Source organism: Macaca mulatta, chromosome 10, assembly GCF_049350105.2.
Source record: "Macaca mulatta isolate MMU2019108-1 chromosome 10, T2T-MMU8v2.0, whole genome shotgun sequence".
NCBI lineage: Eukaryota > Metazoa > Chordata > Mammalia > Primates > Cercopithecidae > Macaca > Macaca mulatta.
In genome coordinates, this window is record NC_133415.1 from 58,002,507 (window position 1) to 58,027,520 (window position 25,014).

Here is a 25,014-nt window from a genome sequence, read left to right on the forward strand (position 1 = left end):
AGAAAACCCTGTCAAGTATGTCTTTCCTCTCATATAGTGGATAACGGGTACTACTGAATACTCTGTTTTAACGGCCTCTCATATTTTGGTCTAGAAATCATGCTCCTTGACACTGTTGACTCATCACACCTGTTCTGCTAACAATACCATTTTTACTCCCTCTCATAGGGTGTGGCTGGGATGACTTGTATACTGCAGGTTACATGTAGATACCAAATTTTATAAATTTATTCTTCTTTGCATCTAATAAACACAAAGGGAAGAAATCTTACTGCATTAATTACCTACCAATAGGTATAATTAATGTTAATTCTAATAAGGTCCCAGGCATGCTCCCAAAGGAATGCTTTGTAACAAAGCATCAGTCTTATGCTTTAAAAAAAAAATGAAACCAAAACAAAAACAACAACAACAAAAACAGCATCTAAAGCATACACATAAGTGTGCACATTTTTTCCTGAAGGTAGAGTCTTACTATGTTTCCCTAGCTGGTCTCAAAACTCTGGGTTCCTCAAGTGATCCTCCTGCCTCATCCTCCCACATGGTTTAGAGTACAGGCATGCGTTGTTGTGCACTCTTATCCTTTTAATATTCTGTACATTTATTATTGATTTAAAATGCATTTTTCCTTTTTCTTTAATAGATGTTGGAAGTTCTGATGAATCTGCAGTCAGGTAGGATTTAATAGATGTAAACATTTATGTTAACTAAGGAAATAGAGATGGAAGAAACTAATATCTGTTGAGCGTTGTACTCTGGGCTAGACATCCTACTATGTTCTGTGCATTTATCATCTCATAAAGCCATCACATCATCTGTGTTCCTATAACCTACTATTTATTCAATAAACAACTATGGATTAGTGCAGTGGATTCATTGCCTCATGATCCCATAGTTAACAAAGTAGCTGGCCCACAACTTGACCGTCAACCTGCCTGCCTTCAAAATCCCTTCTTTTGCTCCTGAGCATAGATTCATAGACATCTGTGCAGCCATTGGATCAAGATATAGGTCTGAGTCAGATTAATCAGATTTATTAATTTAATTAATGCCTAAATTAATGAGAGTTTAAATACCTTAAACTCTCATTGAAGGTTATTGTTAGAATGTGGTTAGTCCAAGAATTTGTCCTAACGAATTTGACAATTTCACTGGTAACCAGTATCTTATTTTTACCTTCAAAGTCTTTAGGGCAGATCATACTTAGCTTTGGCCATAGCACTGGAAGTTTTACAAAAGTACGTTTAGGCAAGTCTTAGAGAGAAATGATTTGACTTCCCAGTTTGGGTTTCCATTTGGGCAAGGATTTCTGTTGACTTCCATAATACTTTTTTTAGTCTTGTTTCTTTTTCCACTTTTCTATAATCTTCTCTTGATTTTTAAAACTTCCTTCTCTGCTTTTCTTTGTGTTTCTTTTGTTCTATTATATTTTTTCAAATTCTGCTGGTTATGTATTCCCAGTTTTCCTATAGACGGAATCAAGAGGACATAGAATTACAGAATGTTAAGGAATCTTAGAATGAATTAAAATAATTTCTAGGTTTTTTTTACCTGTGTTGAATATTTGATCAAGTGATTCTCTAGATAGATAATGTGAGTCTCAAAGGGATTAGTAGCCTCTTTTTTTAGACATAGGAATTGGCAGAAATGAGATTTGAACTCATTTAAAGCCCAGTAGTCTTCCTTCTTTTTCTATCCTATTGGCGTGTGTTTTAATAATACAAATGGGAGTGAGACTGGTGCACACAGTGGATAGAATGGGAATGGAATTAGATGGTGAACCCAACGGAAGTAGATAATAATGGAATGAGCAGGGGAAAGCCACGTTTGAAGAGAAACAACACGGGATTACAGACTCTTCAATAAGAGCTCAAAACATTGGTTTTTATGACAAGTTTGGTAAAAATAAATTATAAAGATGAAAGACACAAGATGTTCGAAATTATCTATAAAGGCACATTAAAATGGAAGGTTTAAGGGAGCTCTATCAATCTTGCTGCTTTTTTTTTTTTTTTTTTTTTTTTTAATCAAGGACTGTGAAACTTGAAGGTTTTTTCCTGAAACATGCTAAAACATTTTGAGACACTAGGAGGAGTGTCTACAGCAGATAGAAATGTGGTATCATCTGCTTCCATCCTGACTTACAGAGGGGTAGCTTAGAGACCCTGGAGTACTAAGAGGCTGGAGACTGCTGAACTACATAGATCTGTGCTACAGGATAGGTGCCTCCTCACCTCCGCCTCTGTTCCCAATTCACTGATGTCCTTCCCATGTCCATGTAGGCTGGTCAGGGGCATGATTGTCTGGCAAATCAGTCATGGAGTTCAGCTGGATAGTTGGCAGTGTGTCTGTGCTGGAGGAAGGTGATGGAGACTCCAGTTAGTTTGTTTTTTAGGAGCAGGAATATAGAGATCTCCTACTCCTGGTCATTTGAGGCCATCCTTTCTGGAATCTGTGCTTTCATAGACTGAAGAGTTGAACATTGGAGACTTCTGTGGAGCCCTGCAGTAGTGGAATCTGGAAGTGGGAGCCCATAGGAAGAAAGATATTTAGATAATACTTAGGGAAATAGAGGTACAACTACCAGGACTCTGTTTCTCCTGCAGTCTCGCTCCTTGGACGTCTGAGTATCTATGAAAATTTTTAAGGGCTTGTTAGCTTATGTGGACCTGAATAAGGTAGTACCTATAGAGTGAAAATAATGGGATTTTATAATTGTTAATGTTTTCATCTTTCTGGGAAAAGTATTCTCAATAAGAACATACACTTTTGTTATTTGACTTTTGTATATTTAGCTTTCATACATTTCAAATATTGCAGGGGATTCCCTATACTGATTTAGGGCAAAAGACAGCAATAGGACCTTCCTCAGTGGGTTCCATGCTGAGGAATCAAGACTGCCATTTTGAAGTGAAGCAGATTAGTCTTTTAAGGAGAGATAGATCAAGGAAAAGAGACAGTGGATCTTTCTAGCTTGTTTTAAGTCATCAGTTTTCTTCCAGTTTAGGTAACAACATTTATGTCATCCATTAATTGAATTTTAAGCTCAGCTTCAGGACAGATAATTTGTGCGTGTAAATTACTGTCAGGCTCTGCCAATATATTGACTGTCACTATTTGTTATAAAGCTCAAGGTCAGTTTTCATTGAATATTTTATAGATTTAGACAGATAGAGGCAGAAATAGGTAAATAAAATCTATTTTTAGAACACAGGCCATATTTTAATTTTATCAAGAATCACTATTTAATATATGGATCACCGACCTTTCTCCAGATTATATCTTTTGTTTGAGGGGGAAGCTGGATATAAACTGGCAGTTATAAAAATTGTGAAGAAATCAACTTGCTCTTTTCATTATGTGTTTTTGGTCTCAAGCATTTTCCATGAACTGCGTGTGGATTCATTGCCTACATTGGATAACGAAGACTTGAGTGTTGCTACTAAGGTAAAGTGGTCTCTTGTAAAATTAATTTTCTCACTCTGAATCTAGTTTTACATAGTATTTACTTTTCAAATTTAGCAGTGGTTTACCTGTCATTGTTTCATGGTGATAATGGAAAGTTGGTCAGAGAAAAACACACATATGGCTAGTTGATTCAAAACATTTGTTTAACCCTGGTAACTAACAAAAATTGACAAGTACTGTGACCGGGTAGGAGCTGTGAACTGGAAAATAAGTAACGACAGGAGAGTGGCATTAGTAAATGCTTCCCCAATAGAAGAAATATGAAATTTGGTTAAGGTTTATTTGGATAAATAGTAACACTTTGACTTTTAAATCATATGATTGTGACTTTCAGACTTTCATACTATTTATGCCTCTATAAATCTTCAGTGATCAAATGATTTGCAGTAATCATGGACCCCCTCTGGTACCTTTTAGTTGTGAAAATGCCCAGCACATAGCATAGAGCTTTTTCTTCTTGGAAACTTATTATTGTGGTATCATATAGTTTCTAGGAGAAACTGTTTCTCTACCTATATTATTGATTCTGTAGTGAGACTAAAATAATATTAAAAATTGTAGAAAAATTGCTGAGTGTGGTGGTGTGTACCTGTGGTCCCTGCTGCTTGGGAGTTTGAGGCAGGAAGATTGCTTGAGCCCAGGAGTTTGAGAACGGCCTGGGCAACATAACAAGACTGTATCTGATTTAAAAATATAAATTGTGTAATGTAGAAATTTAAATTTATGTTTTCAAGATTTGTATCGCAAAGGGATTTTTTTTGTGTTTTATGAGATGTCCATGAAGAGTTTATATAAAACATTTCATCTAATTTCCTCTAATTGAATAACATGTATTTTGCTGCAAATAACCAGTTCTAGAAGCAGAGACTCTTAATACCAATATAGTAAGACTTTAACATCATAATTTTATCATCATAGTTTTTAAAAAATATTTACTAGGCTGCGTTCAGTGGCTCATGCCTGCAATCTCAGCACTTTGGGAGGCTGAGGTGGGTAGATCACCTGAGGTCAGGAGTTCAAGATCAGCCTGGCCAACGTGGTGAAACCTTGTCTCTAAATAAAAACACACAGAAAAATTAGCTGGGCATGATGGCACATGCCTGTGTTCCCAGCTGCTCAGGAGGCTGAGGCAGGAGAATCACTTGAACCCAGGAGGCAGAGGTTGCAGTGAAACAAGATCACACCATTGCACTCCAGCCTGGCTGACAGAGCTTGACTACATCTTTAAAAAAAAAATAAAATAAGATAAGATAAAATAAAATAAAATAAAATAACCACTCAAAGTCCTTATAAATAATCATTGGAAGCTCCTGCATACCATGAGCTACTGGACGTCAATGAACATACTTGTGTGTATCCTGGAGGACCTAAAATACAGTCTTCTATGTAAGAAGCATTTTAATTATTGTTTTTTTAGATGGGGTTTCATTCTGTCCCCCAGGCTGGAGGGCACTGGTGAGATCTTGGCTCACTGCGATCTCTCTTTCCTGGGCTCAGGTGATCCTCACACCTCAGATATCCAAGTAGTTGAAATTATAGACCTATGTCACGATAGACCTGTGTCACCATGCTTGGCTGAGTTTTCAAGAGACAGGGTTTTGCCTTGTTGCCCAGGCTGGTCTTTAACCATTGGGCTCAAGTGTTCTGCCCGCCTCAGCCTCAGATAGTGCTGACGTTACGGATATGAGATGTTCAGCCTCAATATTTGTTTAGTCTGAATAAAGAGACAAGTGAATTTTTAAATAATAGAATGTTATAAGTAATATACCTAATGTATCTAATAATTGAATATTGTATTTAAAATATTGCTTACATTTGTGTTATTGTTAATATTTAAAGTTATGTAACTTTTGAAGTGTTATGTTGAGGAATTATGCCATAAATAACAAGGAAATAAATTAGAAATAGGTCATCAGTAGCAAAGAGGGTTACAATATATGTTCTAGTATGATTCAACTGGAATCTTAACATTGTGATTTTAGATTAACATTTCTTAAATGTTTTATTAGGCCCAGCTCATGGTCTATTCAATATACCATTTCAAGCTATACATTACCCTTTAGAGTTCTGGTGACAAATTCCTTTTCTGGGTGGAAAGTTGATGGAAAGTTCCAGGTTTCTCTCTGTTATAATAATGTTCTTTCAGGTAGTGGTAGATGACCATATTTAGCTAATTGAAAGTTTTAGAGTAATGAAGTCTATCACAGAAGTACTTACAAAAAACTTATTGAAGCATAAATATTAATTAGTATTATTAGGGATATGAAAGAACAAAAGGCTGTGTTACAGATTTATTTCTCCATGTACTTTATTGCACTTCATGTTGTTTCTTTTCTTTCTTCACTTAAGCTCATATTTCATTGATCAATTAGGCTTGTTTTTCATTTGTATCTCTCTTTACTCTCACATTTTAAATAGAAATTTTGGAGGAGTCAGGGTCTTGCTCTGTTTCCCAGGCTGGAGTGTAGTGGCATGATCTTGGCTCACTACAGTCTCCACCTCTCAGGCTCAAGTGATCCTCCCACATCAGCCTCCCGAGCATCTAAGATACAGGCACAGACCATCATGCCTGACTCCTTTTTGTACTTTTGTGTAGAGATGTGTTCTCATTTTGTTGCCCTGGCTGGTCTCAAACTCCTGAACTCAAGCAATCCACCCACCATGGCCTTGCAAAGGGCTGGGATTACAGGTATGATCCACCATGCCTGGGCAACTTTGAGCTTTATTTAAAGGAAGTGATTAGGGCTGAGTGTGCTGGTGCAGACTGGTTATCTCAACAGTTTGGGAGGCAGAAGTGGAAGGATTGCTTGAGTCTAGGAGGTTGAGACCAGCCTGGGCAGTATAATGAGGCCTTGTCTCTACAAAACTACCAATAAATACATTAGTCTGGCATGATGCTATGCACCTGTAGTTCCAGCTATTCAGGAAGTTGAGGTGGGAATATTGCCTGAGGTCGGGAGGTTGAGACCACAGTGAGCCATAATGATGCCACTGCATTCTAGCCCTGGGTTGACAGAATGAGATCCAGTTTCATAAAAAGAGAATGATAAGAAACTCTTGATGTAACTCATTATAATTTTTTAAATGGAAACTAATTCTTGATATTTCCTTAGCAGTGTGTCCCCGAGAAATTGTCACATCCTTCACCTGGACCTTCCCATGAAAAAGGCAACAGAACAGTCAATGGGAAAGGAGAAGGTGAGAGGTGTATTTTATTTAAAAAGTCATTTGATGGAATGTTTCTGTTAAAACATGAACACTAATATAGTCTACTAGCTAAAGAAAATGTCCTATTAACTATAATAAGTAAACGAGAAGTCAAATGGTGATAAATTGTGTCTCTAACCAAGGGTCAGCAGTTGATTCTATTGGGAGCACCACTAAAGGAGCTGAGTGTGAGTTCCATTTTAAGATACTCTAAGACCTGAGGCAACTCAGAGAGAGGGAAGAGGAAATGAATAAAGAGAAAGAAAGAATGAAGACGGCAGAGTGTACATGTAATACATAAAAAATCATATGCGGGCGTATGTAATGGAGGGTAGTAAAGTCAAATTGCTCTGTAGAGGAAGGAAGAACAGGGTGTTAGAAATAGGAAAGAAGATAAAGTAAGCCTCCAGTACTAAAATGTGTCAGCGAATTAGAGTAATATTTTCCTACTCTTGCTGTCATCCTCACTACTGGGGAGGCATTAAGGATTGAGGTGCTTTACCAGACAGACCTGTGTTTTATCTACCATAAATGAATGTCACCGTAAATGGTCAGCCATGTATGGCTATAATTTAGTTTTATAGGAAATGGTGTAAATTCATGGGACAGTATCATATAGGCCAAATTAACATAGTTGAAAAGAATGGTGTTGGGTGATTTATGGAGAAGAAATTAAGTAGAGATGGTATTGCCTGATTAAAAGTTCATTAGAAACATTATGGCTTATAACGTAGTATTAAATTCAGGGACATAGCAGGGAAGAAATTGATGCTAGGCCAAACAGGGCAATTAGGGTAAACCAATATGCAAGCACATCAGTGTAGAAAAGGGCATTCAAATTGTCATGAATTAGTTGAGGAGCTTCTGGAAAGTGCACATTCTGATTCAGCAGGTATGGGATTCTGTATTTCTCATGAGTACTCAGGTGATGTTGGTGCTGGTCCCTGGACATAGCCCTGAATACCAAGGGAATAGCCATCCTTTAGAGAAGTCTGAAAGAGAAGTCTGAAGTGTTGAGTGAAAATACTCTGTACCTTCACCCTCAGCCTTGACATTGATACCCTCAGGTTTGATTGCCTCATCTGTTTAATGGTCTCTTTTCTCCTCATCAGCCCACGTGTTTACAGTGATATCCATGCTTTTTTGTTTTAGGTATAGGCATTTGAAACATAATCTCACTATTGAAATATGAACTATGAGTTTTAGAAATCCTATATTCCTATTTTCCTCATTATATTTCTGTCATGTTGCTGTCCTAGGCAAGGAAAAGAAGAAACCAAGAAGTACCCTCAAAACTTTAAGTAATTATTTTTATAGTCAGGCATGAGAACTCAGCTTGATAGTAACACTGCCTGAATGTTTGGTTGGCCCTGTCATACTTACATATAATTGATGACATATCCCCTTTGCTTTGTAGGGCCTCCTGCACAACATCCTTCCTTGAAGGTAATTAATTATGTATATTTTTTGAAGCACTAACTCCATGTTGTATAAAATATATATGATTTATGAATCATTTTCTTTTAAAACCCATTCAGCGTAGCACTAAAATGGAAGATCCTGCTGTGAAAGGGGCAGTACAAAGAAAGAAAGTACAGACCTTGAGAGCAGGTACGTTATCAATACAAATGGAATGCTGGAATAAAGTACATTAAATGATTGGATGTACTCACATTATTCTTACTTCTAATTCTATTTGTTCAAAATTGAATGGAAGGCATTGACATAAATGTTATTGTTGGTATTCATATTTGAATAAAAACAAATTTAGAAGGCATAAAAATATTTTTAAAATGTAAACTTTGACTCAGATGTTTCTCTTTTAATATTTTGAATAGCATAAAGTTTTCAATATAAAATTTTTGTACTTGTCAGGGATTCAAAGCAGTGAATTTTGAGACTCTAAGATATTTCCAGTGAGTTATGTGCTAGTTGGAGTTCTGATCTTTACCTAGAGGAAGGCTTTACTTATTAACGTGTCAGTTTCTGTGTCAACTTTAGAGGCTTGCTGCTAGTGTTATTACACTGATGATCTGAAGCCAAAAAGATGTTCCAATGAGCAGACTGTGCATGTAGGTGTATGCACAGGTGTGTGTATGTGTGAGTTTGTGGCGTCTTTGATTATTAAAGTAGGAAAGTAATGATTCATTTATAACTGGTAGACAGTCTTTTAGAAGGGTTATTTTGAGACTTTTTGGTGTTAAGGTTTTTATAACATGATTGCATAGAGGCTACCGACATCGTAAATTGGTTGTTTTTCATTTCAATGCCCTTTTGAAATCTTTGACTGTATTGTGATGCTCAGAAGTAATATGCAGAATGTTTTATTTGTGTCCTAAAATGGTATATGAGTGGTTCTACACTTTACATACCTCTCTGCCACTTTCTTTGGTGTATTTTGTATTATATTTTCCAGATGCATCCACATTGATATGATTATCCCTGCTCTAATTTATTTTACACTTTTCATTGTACTCCCTTATACCACCACTTTACCACATTCAGTTAGACTCTCCGGTTGCTGATAAATGAAGAAAGAAAGAAAGAAAAATAAAACTAATGTCAGATTAAAAGGCCTTTTTAAAATCAGTTTGTGTCTATTAATGTTTACCATATGAAACTCTAAAGCTGAAAAGTTCAGAATACAAGCATGCACCACCATATTTTATAAATGCTCTTAGAACTATGACTCATGAGGCTTTAGCCTATGAAGTTAGGACAATTCATTTCTCTGAAGAAGTTTGCTGTGCTGTTTTCAGAAAAGAAAACTGAAAATAGCAAACAGCATTGTCTTATTTGACCTCTTGGACATCCTTAAATGAACCTGAAACTCCAGGGATACTCGGATCAAAATTCAGAACTAATGTTTTGAACAATACATATAGTTTGTGAAAGTTCAGTGGTCATGAGCCCTTGATGGTCGAATGACCTCTCAAATTTCACTTTTGCATTTTTTTGCTCTTTTCCTTGTCTTGTCTTAAAAGCTAAATTCAACAGTTTTATTTATACAGAACCAGGAATTTAACTTTTTAAATATATTTCTGTCCTATCTCATGGTGTTGTGTACTCTTCAGATCTAGTGTGAACATAGACTTATTTTTATATGGGAACAATTAGTTTTTCTGTTTGTTTGTTTGTGTTTTTGAGACAGAGTCTTGCTCTATCACCCAGGCTGGAGTGCTGTGGCTCAGTCTTGACTCATTACAACCTCTGCCTCTTGGGTTTAAGCAATTCTCCTGCTTCAGTCCCTCAAGTAGCTGATACTAAATGCCTGTGCTACCATATACTGCTAGTGTTTCTAATTTTGGTACAGATGGGGTTTCTCCATGTTGGCCAGGCTGCTCTAGAACCCCTGACCTCAGGTGATCTGCCCACCTCAGCTTTCCAATGGGCTGGGATTGCAGGCGGGAACCATTGTGCCAGCTACAAATAAGATTTTTAAGGCTATTATATTTTATACAAATCTTTGGTCTATATTTAAGGCTTCACATGTGAATTCTGAAGGTATTCATGCATTGAGGGAAGATCATCTCAGTTTAATGAAGGCAGTTTTTAATTTAATGTATATTCATTAAATTGCTTTTTGAACATTTTGTCTCTAGTACACAGAAACACACTATAATGTCATGGGTTTTTGACCTTAATGTGTTCATGCACAAACTTAGTTATTCAAATATTTTCTTATCCCTCAAGAATCTGTTCACAGGAAGTGGTAGATAACACATCCTACTTTTTGGATGCAATTCTTTTGACTTTTTGACTGTTTTGTGATGAACTGCTTTTAATGGATGATTCATGTTTTCGGTTTTAGGAGAAACACAGAAAAAGATTAGAAGCAAGTAAAGAGGAACTCTATGATCAGTAGTAGACTATTATAGTACATTCTCAATAGTACTATGTTTCTCTCCAGTTATAGAATTTACTTGAATGATGCACAATTAATCAATTATTATTATTATAGGAGATGGGGTCTCTCTATGTTGCCTTGGCTAGAATACCATGTCTATTCATTGGTGCATTCATAGCTCACTGTAACCTTGAACTCCTGGGCTCAAGCAGTCCTCCTACAGTAGCTGGGACTACAATTTTGTGTGGTTACATCTGGCCTGATACACAATTATTTATTTATTTATTTTTGATACAGGGTCTCCCTCTGTTGCCGGTACTAGGGTACAGTGGTGCCAACTTGGCTAACTGCAACTTCTGCTTCTTGGCCTTAAGTGATCGTTTCACCTTTTACCTTAGCCTCCCAAGTAGCTGGGAATACAGGCATGCACCACCACACTTGGCTAATTTTCTTTTTAAGGTTTTGTTGTTGTTGTTGTTGTTTGTCTCTTTGTTTCTTTGTTTGTTTAATAGATTAGGTCTCACTCTATTGCCCAGGCTGGTCTGGAACTTCTGGGCTCAAGTGATCCTCCTGCCTCAGCCTCCCAAAATGCTGGGATTTACAAGTGTGAGCCACTGCACCTGGCCTGCACAATTATTATAAAAAGGAATTAAGCCCACTTGCATTGCAGAAAATTGACCACCTTTACATTTTTTTCTAGAAACATTCATATTGTAGAACATATTGTCAATCACCCAGTTTTTCTATTTTTTATTGAGTTAAAATAGGATTGCTGCTTATGTCACATTATTTTCTGACATTATCATTTCATTTATTCCTTTTATGGCTTTATTCAATTGGATAGATATAGAAATATAAGACTTTCCAAGTTGAATATCAAGGGAAAAAAGGAAAAGAAAAACAGATTAGGGAAAGCTATTCTGTGAAATAACCACCTGATTACAGTTACATATATCATATCAACTTCATAAAAATCTTACACAATGCATTTGTGTCAAGGTTCCCCAAGAGCACCCCCAGGTTTGGTGGTTCACTAGAAAGGCTCACAGGACTCAGCAAATAGTCATACTCAGATCTTTACTTGATTACAAGAAAGGGGACAAACAGAATTAGTAGAGGAAAAATGTGCACGTGTCAAGTCTGGAGGAAACCAGGCACAAGCTTCCAGGAGTTCTCTCCTGCGGAGTTCCCAGGATCTGCTTCATTCTCCCAGGCTCACATTTTGACTACATTTGTGCAGTGATATCTACCAGTACCAGAGTCTCATTAGAGACTAAGTACCCAAATGTTTCTATGGAGGTTACTCTCCCTGACATGTACCCCAATTTCAGACTCCTAGAAGGAAAGCAGCTGTTCAGAGTAACCACACTGTTTCTATACACACTTTAGACACAGTGAGCCACTCTCCTTAGGGAATGGTGGAAACCCTTCTAGGCTCAAACGATTCTCCTGCCTCAGCCTCCCGAGTAGCTGAAATTAGAGGTGCCCGCCATCATGCCCAGCTAACTTTTGTATTTTTAGTAGAAGAGAGGTTTTTCCATATTGGCCAGACTGGTCTTGAACTCATTTCCTCAGGCTGGTCTTGAACTCATGACCTCATGTGATCCCCCCACCTTTGCCTCCCAAAGTGCTGAGATTACAGGCATGAGCCACTGAGCCCAGTTGTGAATATCTTTTTAAAATCAGTAACTTTATTTCATAGAGCAGTTTTAGGTTCACAGCAAAATTGAGAGGAAGGTACAGAGATTTCTCATATATTCCGTGCCTCCCACATGCATAGCCTCCCCCATGATTAGTATTTTCCACCAGAGTGGTACATTTGTTATGACTGATGAACTTACATTGACACATTATAATACATTCTAATCACTCAAAGTTCATAGTTTACATCAGGCTTCACTCTTGATGCTGTACATTCTGTGAACCTGGACAACTGTATAATGATATGACATCTATCTATTACTGTAATATTATCGACAGAACAGTTTCACTACCCTAAAAGTTCTCTATACTATGCCTGTTCATCTCTCACTTTCTCCCTAGCAACTCCTGGCAACCATTGATCTTTAGTCTGTCTTCATATTTTTATTATTTTCAGAAGAGTACAGTGGATATATTTTTGAATAGTTAAAAAATTAAAGCTCCATGGTAATTGAACGTAGTCATTTAAGATGTTCCTTGTCCTTTTTGTTTTCCTTCTGCTTCTTTATCACTGTAAAGAGTGATATATGCTGATGAGATGTGCTTTACATACTCAGAAAACATGATTTTTATAGATGTTTGGGACATAATAGAAAGGGTTGAGAGAAAGGAAACCATGCCATGCCACACGGCACAAACTGGAGAATCTGGCTCTATGATGTGGGTCCAGATAGACTCTCTAGCAATGGAAGGGGACAAGCGTAAGGAGTTGGACTTTATAAAAGTGGAATCACTAAGTCTGTCATACTTACCTTCGGTTGGAATTAAGACCAGGCAGTGAATGCTATAGGTAAATACATGTGTTCCTCACTGATCCTCTTCCTTTGAGGGATGAGGTTGACAACAGCCTGTAGTATGATGACATGACTCATCTACAACTAGATTCTGTCATGAGGGATGGTGAAGGAGTTTTGCTTGATGTGAGGTGAAAAAGAATTTTTTTTCTCCTACTTGGGAGAAGGGAAGCATTGGAATATTCTGGTAGTAAAAGGTCATTGATAGTTTTCTTTCTATATATTTTTCACATCAGATAATACTGCCCAGCAGCCTGCCACACCTCCCGAGTGCTTCTTAAGCTTCTCTCTGAATGTGGATAAGCTCTTAAAGGAGTGATGTTTCCAGTGGTTCTTTCCGTGGGAGGTAAAATGGCAGGTGAATTTGGGCCTTGTTATACATAGGGCAGAACAAATAGCTACAACTAAGGAAACCACCCAGCACCTTCCCCAGAAGAGAATTAGCCAGAGTAACACATCGATCTCTCTTCAGCTCTTCTCCACTGGTGGCTGGAAGGTCTTTGCAAGGATTCTTGTTTCTGGTCTGATTCCTACGTTTTGCTGGCTTGTGGTGATATAGGGTGTTTTATCCTTAACTGAACAGTTTGAACTGAAGAGCTAGAGAGGCTGTGTTGTACTATAACAAAATAAGTGCAGTAGTTCCCCCTTAACTGTGGGAAATGCATTCCAAGACTGCCAGTGGATGCATGGAACCATGAATAGTACTGAATCACAAACTGGTTTTTCCTATACGTACATAAGGATGACAAAGTTTAATTTATAAATTAAATTAAATCTGATTGTGTCTGCAGATAAGGTGTGAGAATTGAATGGTGTCATCAGCAGGAAAGATTTTTGCTTGTTGGGGGAAAATCTCTCCATGATTTGTCACAGAAGCCTTCTTTGTAGATGACTGTTGCTGTGGCGTGAGGGCAGAGAAAACCGTGTCAAGTATTTCTTTCCTCTCATATAGTGGATAACGGGTACTACTGTATTCTCTGTTTTAACGGCCTCTCATATTTTGGTCCAGAAATCATGCTCTTTGACACTGTTGACTCATCACACCTGTTCTGCTTACAATACCATTTTTACTCCCTCTCATAGGGTGTGGCTGGGATGACTTGTATACTGCAGGTTACATGTAGATACCAAATTTTATAAATTTATTCTTCTTTTCATCTAATAAATACAAAGGGAAGAGATCTTTCTGCATTAATTACCTATCAATAGGAATAATTAATGTTAATTCTAATAAGGTCCCAGGCATGCTCCCAAAGGAATGCTTTATAACATAGCATCAGTCTTATGCTTTAAAAAAACGAAACCAAAACAAAACAACAACAACAAAAACAGCATCTAAAGCATACACATTAGTGTGCACATTTTTTCCTGAAGGTAGAGTCTTACTATGTTTCCCTAGCTGGTCTCAAATCTCTGGGTTCCTCAAGTGATCCTCCTGCCTCATCCTCCCACATAGTTTAGAGTACAGGTATGCGTTGTTGTGCACTCTTATCCTTTTAATATTCTGTACATTTATTATTGAATTAAAATGCATTTTTCCTTCTTCTTTAATAGATGATGGAAGTTCTGATGAATCTGCAGTCAGGTAGGATTTAATAGATGTAAACATTTATGTTAACTAAGGAAATAGAGATGGAAGAAACTAATATCTGTTGAGCGTTGTACTCTGGGCTAGACATCCTACTATGTTCTGTGCATTTATCATCTCATAAAGCCATCACAACATCTGTGTTCCTATAACCTACTATTTATTCAATAAACAACTATGGATTAGTGCAGTCGATTGATTGCCTCATGATCCCATAGTTAACAAAGTAGCTGGCCCACAACTTGACCGTCAGCCTGCCTGCCTTCCAAATCCCTTCTCTTGCTCCTCAGCATAGATTGATAGACATCTGTGCAGCAATTGGATCAAGGCATAGGTCTGAATCAGTTTAATCAGATTCATTAATTCAATTAATGCCTAAATTAATGAGAGTTTAAATACCTTAAACTCTCATTGAAGGTTATTGTTAGAATGTGGTTAGTCCAAGAATCTGTCCTAATGAATTTTAAAATTTCCCTGGTAATCAGTATCTTAATTTTACCATCAAAGTCTTTAGGGCAGACCTACTTAGCTTTGGCCATAGGACTGGAAGTTTTACAAAAGTTGTTTTAAGTCATCAGTTTTCTTCCAGTTTAGGTAACAACATTTATGTCAGCCATTAATTGAATTTTAAGCTCAGCTTCAGGACAGATAATTTGTGCGTGTAAATTACTGTCAGGCTCTGCCAATATGTTGACTGTCACTATTTGTTATGTAAAGCTCAAGGTCAGTTTTCATTGAATATTTTGTACATTTAGACAGATGGAGGCAGAAATAGGTAACTAAAATCTCTTTTTAGAACAGAGGTCCTATTTTAATTTTATCAAGAATCATTATTTAATATATGGATCACTGACCTTTCCCCAGATTATGTCTTTTGTTTGAGGGGGAAGCTGGATATAAACTGGCAGTTATAAAAATTGTAAAGAAATCAACTTGCTCTTTTCATTGTGTGTTTTTGGTTTCAAGCATTTTCCATGAACTGCGTGTGGATTCATTGCCTACATTGGATGACAAAGACTTGAGTGTTGCTGCTAAGGTAAAGTGGTGTCTTGTAAAATTAATTTTCTCACTCTGAATCTAGTTTTACATAGTATTTACTTTTCAAATTTAGCAGTGGTTTACCTGTCATTGTTTTATGGTGATAATGGAAAGTTGGTCAGAGAAAAACATACATATGGCTAGTTGATTCAAAAAATGTGTTTAACTTTGGTAACTAACAAAAATTGACAAGTACTGTGACCGGGTAGGAGCTTTGAACTGGAAAATAATAGTGACAGGAGAGTGGCATTAGTAAATGCTTCCCCAATAGAAGAAATATGAAATTTGGTTAAGGTTTATTTGGATAAATAGTAACACTTTGACTTTTAAATCATACAATTGTGACTTTCAGACTTTCATACTATTTATGCCTCTATAAATCTTCAGTGATCAAATGATTTGCAGTAATCATGGACCCCCTCTGGTACCTTTTAGTTGTGAAAATGTCCAGCACATAGCATAGAGCTTTTTCTTCTTGGAAACTTATTGTTGTGGTATCATATAGTTTCTAGGAGAAACTGTTTCTCTACCTATATTATTGATTCTGTAGTGAGACTAAAATAATATTAAAAATTGTAGGAAAATTGCTGAGTGTGGTGGTGTGTACCTGTGGTCCCTGCTGCTTGGGAGTTTGAGGCAGGAAAATTGCTTGAGCCCAGGAGTTTGAGAACGGCCTGGGCAACATAACAAGACTGTATCTGATTTAAAAATATAAATTGTGTAATGTAGAAATTTAAATTTATGTTTTCAAGATTTGTATCGCAAAGGGATTTTTTTTGTGTTTTATGAGATGTCCATGAAGAGTTTATATAAAACATTTCATCTAATTTCCTCTAATTGAATAACATGTATTTTGCTGCAAATAACCAGTTCTAGAAGCAGAGACTCTTAATACCAATATAGTAAGACTTTAACATCATAATTTTATCATCATAGTTTTTAAAAAATATTTACTAGGCTGCGTTCAGTGGCTCATGCCTGCAATCTCAGCACTTTGGGAGGCTGAGGTGGGTAGATCACCTGAGGTCAGGAGTTCAAGATCAGCCTGGCCAACGTGGTGAAACCTTGTCTCTAAATAAAAACACACAGAAAAATTAGCTGGGCATGATGGCACATGCCTGTGCTCCCAGCTGCTCAGGAGGCTGAGGCAGGAGAATCACTTGAACCCGGCAGGCAGAGGTTGCAGTGAAACAAGATCACACCATTGCACTCCAGCCTGGCTGACAGAGCTTGACTACATCTTAAAAAAATAAAATTAAGTAAGATAAAATAAAATAAAATAAAATAACCACTCAAAGTCCTTATAAATAATCATTGGAAGCTCCTGCATACCATGAGCTACTGGACGTCAATGAACATACTTGTGTGTATCTGGAGGGCCTAAAATACAGTCTTCTATGTAAGAAGCATTTTAATTATTGTTTTTTTAGATGGGGTTTCATTCTGTCCCCCAGGCTGGAGGGCACTGGTGAGATCTTGGCTCACTGCGATCTCTCTTTCCTGGGCTCAGGTGATCCTCACACCTCAGACATCCAAGTAGTTGAAATTATAGACCTATGTCACGATAGACCTGTGTCACCATGCTTGGCTGAGTTTTCAAGAGACAGGGTTTTGCCTTGTTGCCCAGGCTGGTCTTTAACCATTGGGCTCAAGTGTTCTGCCCGCCTCAGCCTCACATAGTGCTGACGTTACGGATTGAGATGTTCAGCCTCAATATTTGTTTAGTCTGAATAAAGAGACAAGTGAATTTTTAAATAATAGAATGTTATAAGTAATATACCTAATGTATCTAATAATTGAATATTGTATTTAAAATATTGCTTACATTTGTGTTATTGTTAATATTTAAAGTTATGTAACTTTTGAAGTGTTATGTTGAGGAATTATGCCATAAATAACAAGGAAATAAATTAGAAATAGGTCATCAGTAGCAAAGAGGGTTACAATATATGTTCTAGTATGATTCAACTGGAATCTAAACATTGTGATTTTAGATTAACATTTCTTAAATGTTTTATTAGGCCCAACTCATGGTCTATTAAATATACCATTTCAAGCTATACATTACCCTTTAGAGTTCTGGTGACAAATTCTTTTTCTGGGTGGAAAGTTGATGGAAAGTTCCAGGTTTCTCTCTGTTATAATAATGTTCTTTCAGGTAGTGGTAGATGACCATATTTAGCTAATTGAAAGTTTTAGAGTAATGAAGTCTATCACAGAAGTACTTACAAAAAACTTATTGAAGCATAAATATTAATTAGTATTATTAGGGATATGAAAGAACAAGAGGCTGTGTTACAGATTTCTTTCTCCAGGTACTTTATTGCACTTCATGTTGTTTCTTTTCTTTCTTCACTTAAGCTCATATTTCATTGATCAATTAGGCTTGTTTTTCATTTGTATCTCTCTTTACTCTCACATTTTAAATAGAAATTTTGGAGGAGTCAGGGTCTTGCTCTGTTTCCCAGGCTGGAGTGTAGTGGCATGATCTTGGCTCGCTACTGTCTCCAACTCTCAGGCGCAAGTGATCCTCCCACATCAGCCTCCCGAGCATCTGGGATACAGGCACAGACCGTCATGCCTGACTCCTTTTTGTACTTTTGTGTAGAGATGTGTTCTCATTTTGTTGCCCTGGCTGGTCTCAAACTCCTGAACTCAAGCAATCCACCCACCTTGGCCTTGCAAAGGGCTGGGATTACAGGTGTGAGCCACCATGCCTGGGCAACATTGAGCTTTATTTAAAGGAATTGATTAGGGCTGTGTGTGCTGGTGCACACTGGTTATCTCAACAGTTTGGGAGGCAGAAGTGGAAGGTTTGCTTGAGCCTAGGAGGTTGAGACCAGCCTGGGCAGTATAATGAGGCCTTGTCTCTACAAAACTACCAATAAATACATTAGTCTGGCATGATGCTATGCACCTGTAGTTCCAGCTATCAGGAAGTTGAGGTGGGAATATTGCCTGAGGTTGGAGGGTTGAGACCACAGTGAGCCATAATGATGCCACTGCATTCTAGCCCTGGGTTGACAGAATGAGATCCAGTTTCATAAAAAGAGAATGATAAGAATCTCTTGATGTAACTCATTATAATTTTTTAAATGGAAACTAATTCTTGATATTTCCTTAGCAGTGTGTACGCGAGAAATTGTCACAGCCTTTATCTGGACCTTCCCATGTAAAAGGCAACAGAATAGTCAATGGGAAAGGAGAAGGTGAGAAGTGTATTTTATTTAAAGTCATTTGATGGAATGTTTCTTTTAAAACATGAGCACTAATATAATCTACTAGCTAAAGAAAATGTCCTATTAACTATAATAAGTAAAGGAGAAGTCAAATGGTGATAAATTGTGTCTCTAACCAAGGGTCAGCAGTTGATTCTATTGGGAACACCACTAAAGTAGCTGAGTGTGAGTTCCATTTTAAGATACTCTAAGACCTGAGGCAACTCAGGAGAGAGGGAAGAGGAAATGAATAAAGAGAAAGAAAGAATGTAGAGGGCAGAGTGTACATGTAATACAAAAAAAACATATGCAGGCGTATGTAATGGAGGGTAGTAAAGTCAAATTGCTCTGTAGAGGAAGGAAGAAGAGGGTGTTAGAAATAGGAAAGAAGATAAAGTGAGCTTCCAGTACGAAAATGTGTCAGCGAATTAGAGTAATATTTTCCTACTCTTGCTGTCATCCTCACTACTGGGGAGGCATTAAGGATTGAGGTACTTTACCACACAGACCTGTGTTTTATCTACCATAGATGAATATCACCGTAAATGGTCAGCCATGAATGGCTATAATTTAGTTTTATAGAAAATGGTGTAAATTCATGGGATAGTATCATATAGGCCAAATTAACATCGTTGAAATGAACAGTGTTGGGTGATTTATGGAGAAGAAATTAAGTAGAGATGGTATTGCCTGATTAAAAGTTCATTAGAAACATTATGGCTTATAATGTAGTATTAAATTCAGGGACATAGTAGTGAAGAAATTGACGCTAGGCCAAACAGGACAATTAGGGTAAACCAATATGCAAGCACATCAGTGTAGAAAAGGGCATTCAAATTGTCATGAATTAGTTGAGGAGCTTCTGGAAAGTGCACATTCTGATTCAGCAGGTATGGGATTCTGTATTTCTCATGAGTACTCAGGTGATGTTAGTGCTGGTCCCTGGACATAGCCCTGAATAGCAAGGGAATAGCCTTCCTTTAGAGAAATCTGGAAAAAGAACTATTGGAGAGCAATTTAAAAAATAACAGAATCCAGGGAAATAATTAATTTCCTTTTATTTCTGAGCATGATTCTAGCCACAGGGGAAGGAGAATGAGATGAAAAGATAGATTACAGGTGTATACTACTCCTGAACACAGATGACAACAGTGGTCGCAATGATCCATAAAAAGCAGCTAGGAAGGGAAGCATCAGGATGACAGATCTAAAAATCACTTTTTCAAAGGAAGAGGGATTGTGAAAGAACAAGGAGGGAGGAAAGAAAGACATTTGCTGTGTTCTTGGGAGTTAAATCCAAGTAAACTTGAGATGAGTCACTTCCAGTTGCTTTGGCGTATGGCCAGTCTCACAAGAGAGGTTATTGCTGTGGAGAGTACTGGAGGCAGGAGGGAGTGCTAGACTTGGGGTAAACTGCAGCAGCTCATTTCATTTCATAACTGTCAGGCCTCAGAGAGAGAAGTTTCACTGACATGAGCGAATAAGATGTGATTAAATTGCATATAGATGCTTTGGCTAATTTTTTTTGAGACAGCCAGTTATTTGATATGATAGCTGTTTTATAAATGTCCTTTACAGTGTAAGATAATACACCAAACTTAGTTAATTTTAGATGCAATCATATTATACAATTCATTCTGTGAATACCAAATTTCTCATTTTCAATAAATACTGCACTGATTTTGCAAAATAAAAGTGTATTCATATCCAGCAAGTCTGTGGTATTTCAGTGTTTTCTTTTTTGATAAATATTTTGATATTGGAAACTGATTCTACATAGTTTATTTGATGTGTTTTATGGACCACCTTGTATGAGTGGATCCAGGAGCTCTAATTCAAGGCCAAACGAGGGGATAGGAGAAATGTAGGTGCTGCAGTAGCCCATGTGGTCATGGGAAAAATGAATATTTCATTTAGCTGTGATTTCATAAGTGTGTACAACAGCTGATCAATTTAGAACACTGTCTCTGATGAAAGGTGAATTGCACGTTCACCTGAACTGTCATCTCAACTGTGTATTTCCTCAGCGACAGGACATGGGGAATTTATCTGTGGTGTGCTGGCAACAATGCCTCTGATGTGTTGAGTGAAAATACTCTGTACCTTCACCCTCAGCCTTGACATTGATACCCTCAGGTTTGATTTCCTCATCTGTTTAATGGTCTCTTTACTCCTTATCAGCCCATGTGTTTACAGTGATATCCAGGCTTTTCTGTTTTAGGTATAGGCATTTGAAACATAATGTCACTATTGAAATGTAAACTGAGTTTTAGGAATCCTATATTCCTATTTTCCTCATTATATTTCTGTCATGTTGCTGTCCTAGGCAAGGAAAAGAAGAAGCCAAGCAGTACCCTCAAGACTTTAAGTAATTATTTTTATGGTCAGGCATGAGAACTCAGCTTGATAGTAATACTGCCTGAATGTTTGGTTGGCCCTGTCATACTTACATATAATTGATGACATATCCCCTTTGCTTTGTAGGACCTCCTGCACGACATCCTTCCTTGAAGGTAATTAATTATGCATATTTTTGAAGCACTAACTCCATGTTGTATAAAATATATATGATTTATGAATCATTTTCTTTTAAAACCCATTCAGCCTAGCACTAAAATGGAAGATCCTGCTGTGAAAGGGGCAGTACAAAGAAAGAAAGTACAGACCTTGAGAGCAGGTATGTTATCAATACATGCTGGAAATAAGTACATTAAATGATGGAAGTGCTCACATTATTCTCACCGCGAATTCTATTTGCTCAAAATTGAATGGTAGGCATTGACATAAATGTTATTGTTTGTATTCATATTTGAATAAAAACAAATTTAGAAGGCATAAAAATATTTTTAAAATGTAAACTTTGACTCAGATGTTTCTCTTTTAATATTTTGTATAGCATAAAGTTTTCAATATAAAATTTTTGTACTTGTCAGGGATTCAAAGCAGTGAAATCTGAGACTCTAAGATATTTCCACTGAGTTATGTGCTAGTTGGAGTTCTGATCTTTACCTAGAGGAAGGCTTTACTTATTAACGTGTCAGTTTCTGTGTCAACTTTAGAGGCTTGCTGCTAGTGTTATTACACTGATGATCTGAAGCCAATCAGATGTTCCAATGAGCAGACTGTGCATGTAGGTGTATGCATACGTGTGTGTATGTGTGAGTTTGTGGCGTCTTTGATTATTAAAAATGAGGAAAGTAACGATTCATTTATAACTGGTAGACAGTCTTTTAAAAGGGTTATTTTGAGACTTTTTGGTGTTAAGGTTTTTAAAACATGATTGCATAGAGGCTACCGACATCGTAAATTGGTTTTCATTTCAAAGCCCTTTTGAAATCTTTAACTATATTGTGATGCTCAGAAGTAATATGCAGAATGTTTTATTTGTGTCCTAAAATGGTACATGAGTGGTTCTGCGCTTTACATACTTTTCTGCCACCTTCTTTGGTGTATCATATTTTCCAGATGCATCCACATTGATATGATTATCTCTGGTTTAACTCACTTTACACTTTTCATTGTATTCCCTTTTTCCACTTTACCACTTTCAGTTAGACTCTCCTGTTGCTGATAAATGAAGAAAGAAAGAAAAATAGAAATAATGTCAGATTAAAAGGGCTTTTTAAAATCAGTTTGTATCTATTAATATTTACTATATGAAAGTTTAAAGCTGAAAAGTTCAGAATACAAGCATGCACCACCATATTTTATACATGCAGTTAGAACTATGACTCGTGAGCCTTTAGCCTATGAAGTTAGGACAATTCATTTCTCTGAGGAAGAATGCTGCACTGTTCTCAGAAAAGAAAATTGAAAATAGAAAGTGGCATTGTCTTATTTGACCTCGTGGACATCCTTGAATGAATCTGAAACTCCAGGGTCTCTCAGATCAAAATTCAGAAATAATGTTTTGATCAATATATATAGTTTATGTAAGTTCAGTTATCATGAGCCCTTGATGGCCAACTGACCTTTCAAGTTTCACTTCTGCATTTTTTGCTCTTTTCCTTGACTTGTCTTAAAAGCTAAAATTCAACAGTTTTATTGATACAGAAACCGGGAATATAACTTTCAAAATATATTTCTGTCCTATCTCACAGCGTTGTGTACTCTTCAGATCTCGTGTGAACATAGACTTATTTTTATAATGGAAAAATTAGGTCTTTTGTTTGTGTTTTTGAGACAAAGTCTTGCTCTATCACCAAGGCTGGAGTGCAGTGGCTCAGTCTTGGCTCATTACAACCTCTGCCTCTTGGGTTCAAGCAATTCTCCTGCCTCAGCCCCTCAATTAGCTGCTATTACATCCACGTGCTACCACACCCTGCTAATTTTTCTATTTTAGCAGAGATAGTGTTTCTCCATGTTGGCCAGGCTGCTCTCAAACTCCTGACCTCAGGTGATCTGCCCACCTCAGCTTTCCAATGTGCTGGGATTATAGGCGGGATCCACTGTGTTGGCTACAGATAAGATTGTTAAGGCTATTGTATTTTAGATAAATCTTTGGTCTATATTTAAGGCTTCACATGTGAATTCTGAAGGTATTCATGCATTGAGGGAAGATCATCTTGGTTAAATGAAGGCAGTTTTTAATTTAATGTATACTCATAATGTTTTTGAAGTTTTTGTCTCTAGTACACAGAAACACACAATAATGTCATGTGTTTATTCTCAAACTTAGTTATTCAAATATTTTCTTATCACTGAAGAATCTTAATTATTAATAAACAAATTTCTCATGGAAAACAACATACATAATAGAGATCGTTGAGTGAGTCAAAGTAAATTGTAGTAAATCACAGAAGCTTAAAACAAGTTAAATAAACTTGTTTGAGTTAATAGCAATTACAGGACTTGTAAAATACATTAGACCATGAGGGAGGAGTGTGTTTGTGGGGTAGATGACAACATGGCACTGCTTCAGGGAAGAAAGAATTTTTACACTTTATTACAATTTGTATTACTATTTACATTCTAATAAATAAAAACATAATTTTCAGATATTTTAGATTATGTTTCTACTAGCTGAATCATCAATAGTAAGACTTTTCAAAGATTTGGGAAGTTGTGAGTTGATGATAAATGTCTATCACCATCAATGATGAAAAATCAGACAGCAACTACAGACTTTGGACACACGAACCTCATAGTTAAAGAAAGGATTAATCTTGGAGCTGTGTTACTATCAGGGAATTATATTCTTCATTACCTATGTGAGTCGCAGCTATTAGAGTAGGAAGAGAAGAAAGAAGGGAAGGAAGCATAGAACATGTTATTCTCGATTCCCTTGGCTGGCTTCATGCTCCCATAGTTCTGACTTTTCAGAAGTCATTTTGTGGCCAAAAGTACTTTGTGTTTCCTCCCCTTATGCAGCCTACATTCAAACAGAATGCTTCTTAGCAAGGCATTTGTATTCTTCCTTTAAGGAAAGCAACATATAAATAACAAAGAGAATAAGGAGAAAGAGTAATTTCATTGAGGTTAGTATGTAACATAAATTTGAGAGTGGGTACCATGATTATATTTAGAATTTGGGGCTGGATTGGAAAAATTGGGGGCTGCTGCAGACGTCTACAGATTTTCTACTCAAACACAATGTGGCTTTAATTTATTTTTACATCTCTAGTTCTGCAATTATTAGTTACAACTGTATGCAATGTCATTAAAAATATCTTCCCAAACCAAATATTAAATAATGTCTATAGCTTTCTGTATTATAGTGTTGATTTTCCCAATATTAATGGGAACCATCGAGCATTTGCCTTATGGTGTCTCCTCAGCTGTACTCACACATTCCTTCACCTTGTCTTAATGGATAATCATGCACTAGGAGTATGGGTGTTCAGAAGAGCTGTATCATTTAAAGATAACACAGGAGCATCAAATTTAGTTCTGCTAGAACACCAAGTCTATTGACTAACTGCGGCTAATATGGGGTCTACTTTATATACAAGTGAAATTCAGTGCTCTTAATCAGTCATATGATTATGTCAATAGTAATAAATTATGCAATATATTTTCACCCCTATAGTTTTAATTTCTTTTTCCCCTTATGTCTAGAATTAACATTTTGTTTTACAAAACATGATGATAGTCTTCTAGAGTAGTGATGACAAGTTATAAATCCAAAGTTTCTTAACTATGCAAATGACTTGT

The 25,014-nt window shown here is 36.8% G+C and overlaps 1 protein-coding gene across 1 annotated transcript in view; it reads left to right on the top strand.

Moving 5' to 3' along the window:
* Positions 1-25,014, top strand: part of LOC144329451 (putative ankyrin repeat domain-containing protein 20A2) — an 82,770-nt gene that overhangs the window by 47,135 nt on the left and 10,621 nt on the right. The window contains exon 11 of the mRNA XM_077949111.1: positions 21,466-21,538. Coding sequence (XP_077805237.1) covers positions 21,466-21,538 — 73 coding nt within the window. The remainder of the gene's footprint in view (positions 1-21,465; positions 21,539-25,014) is intronic.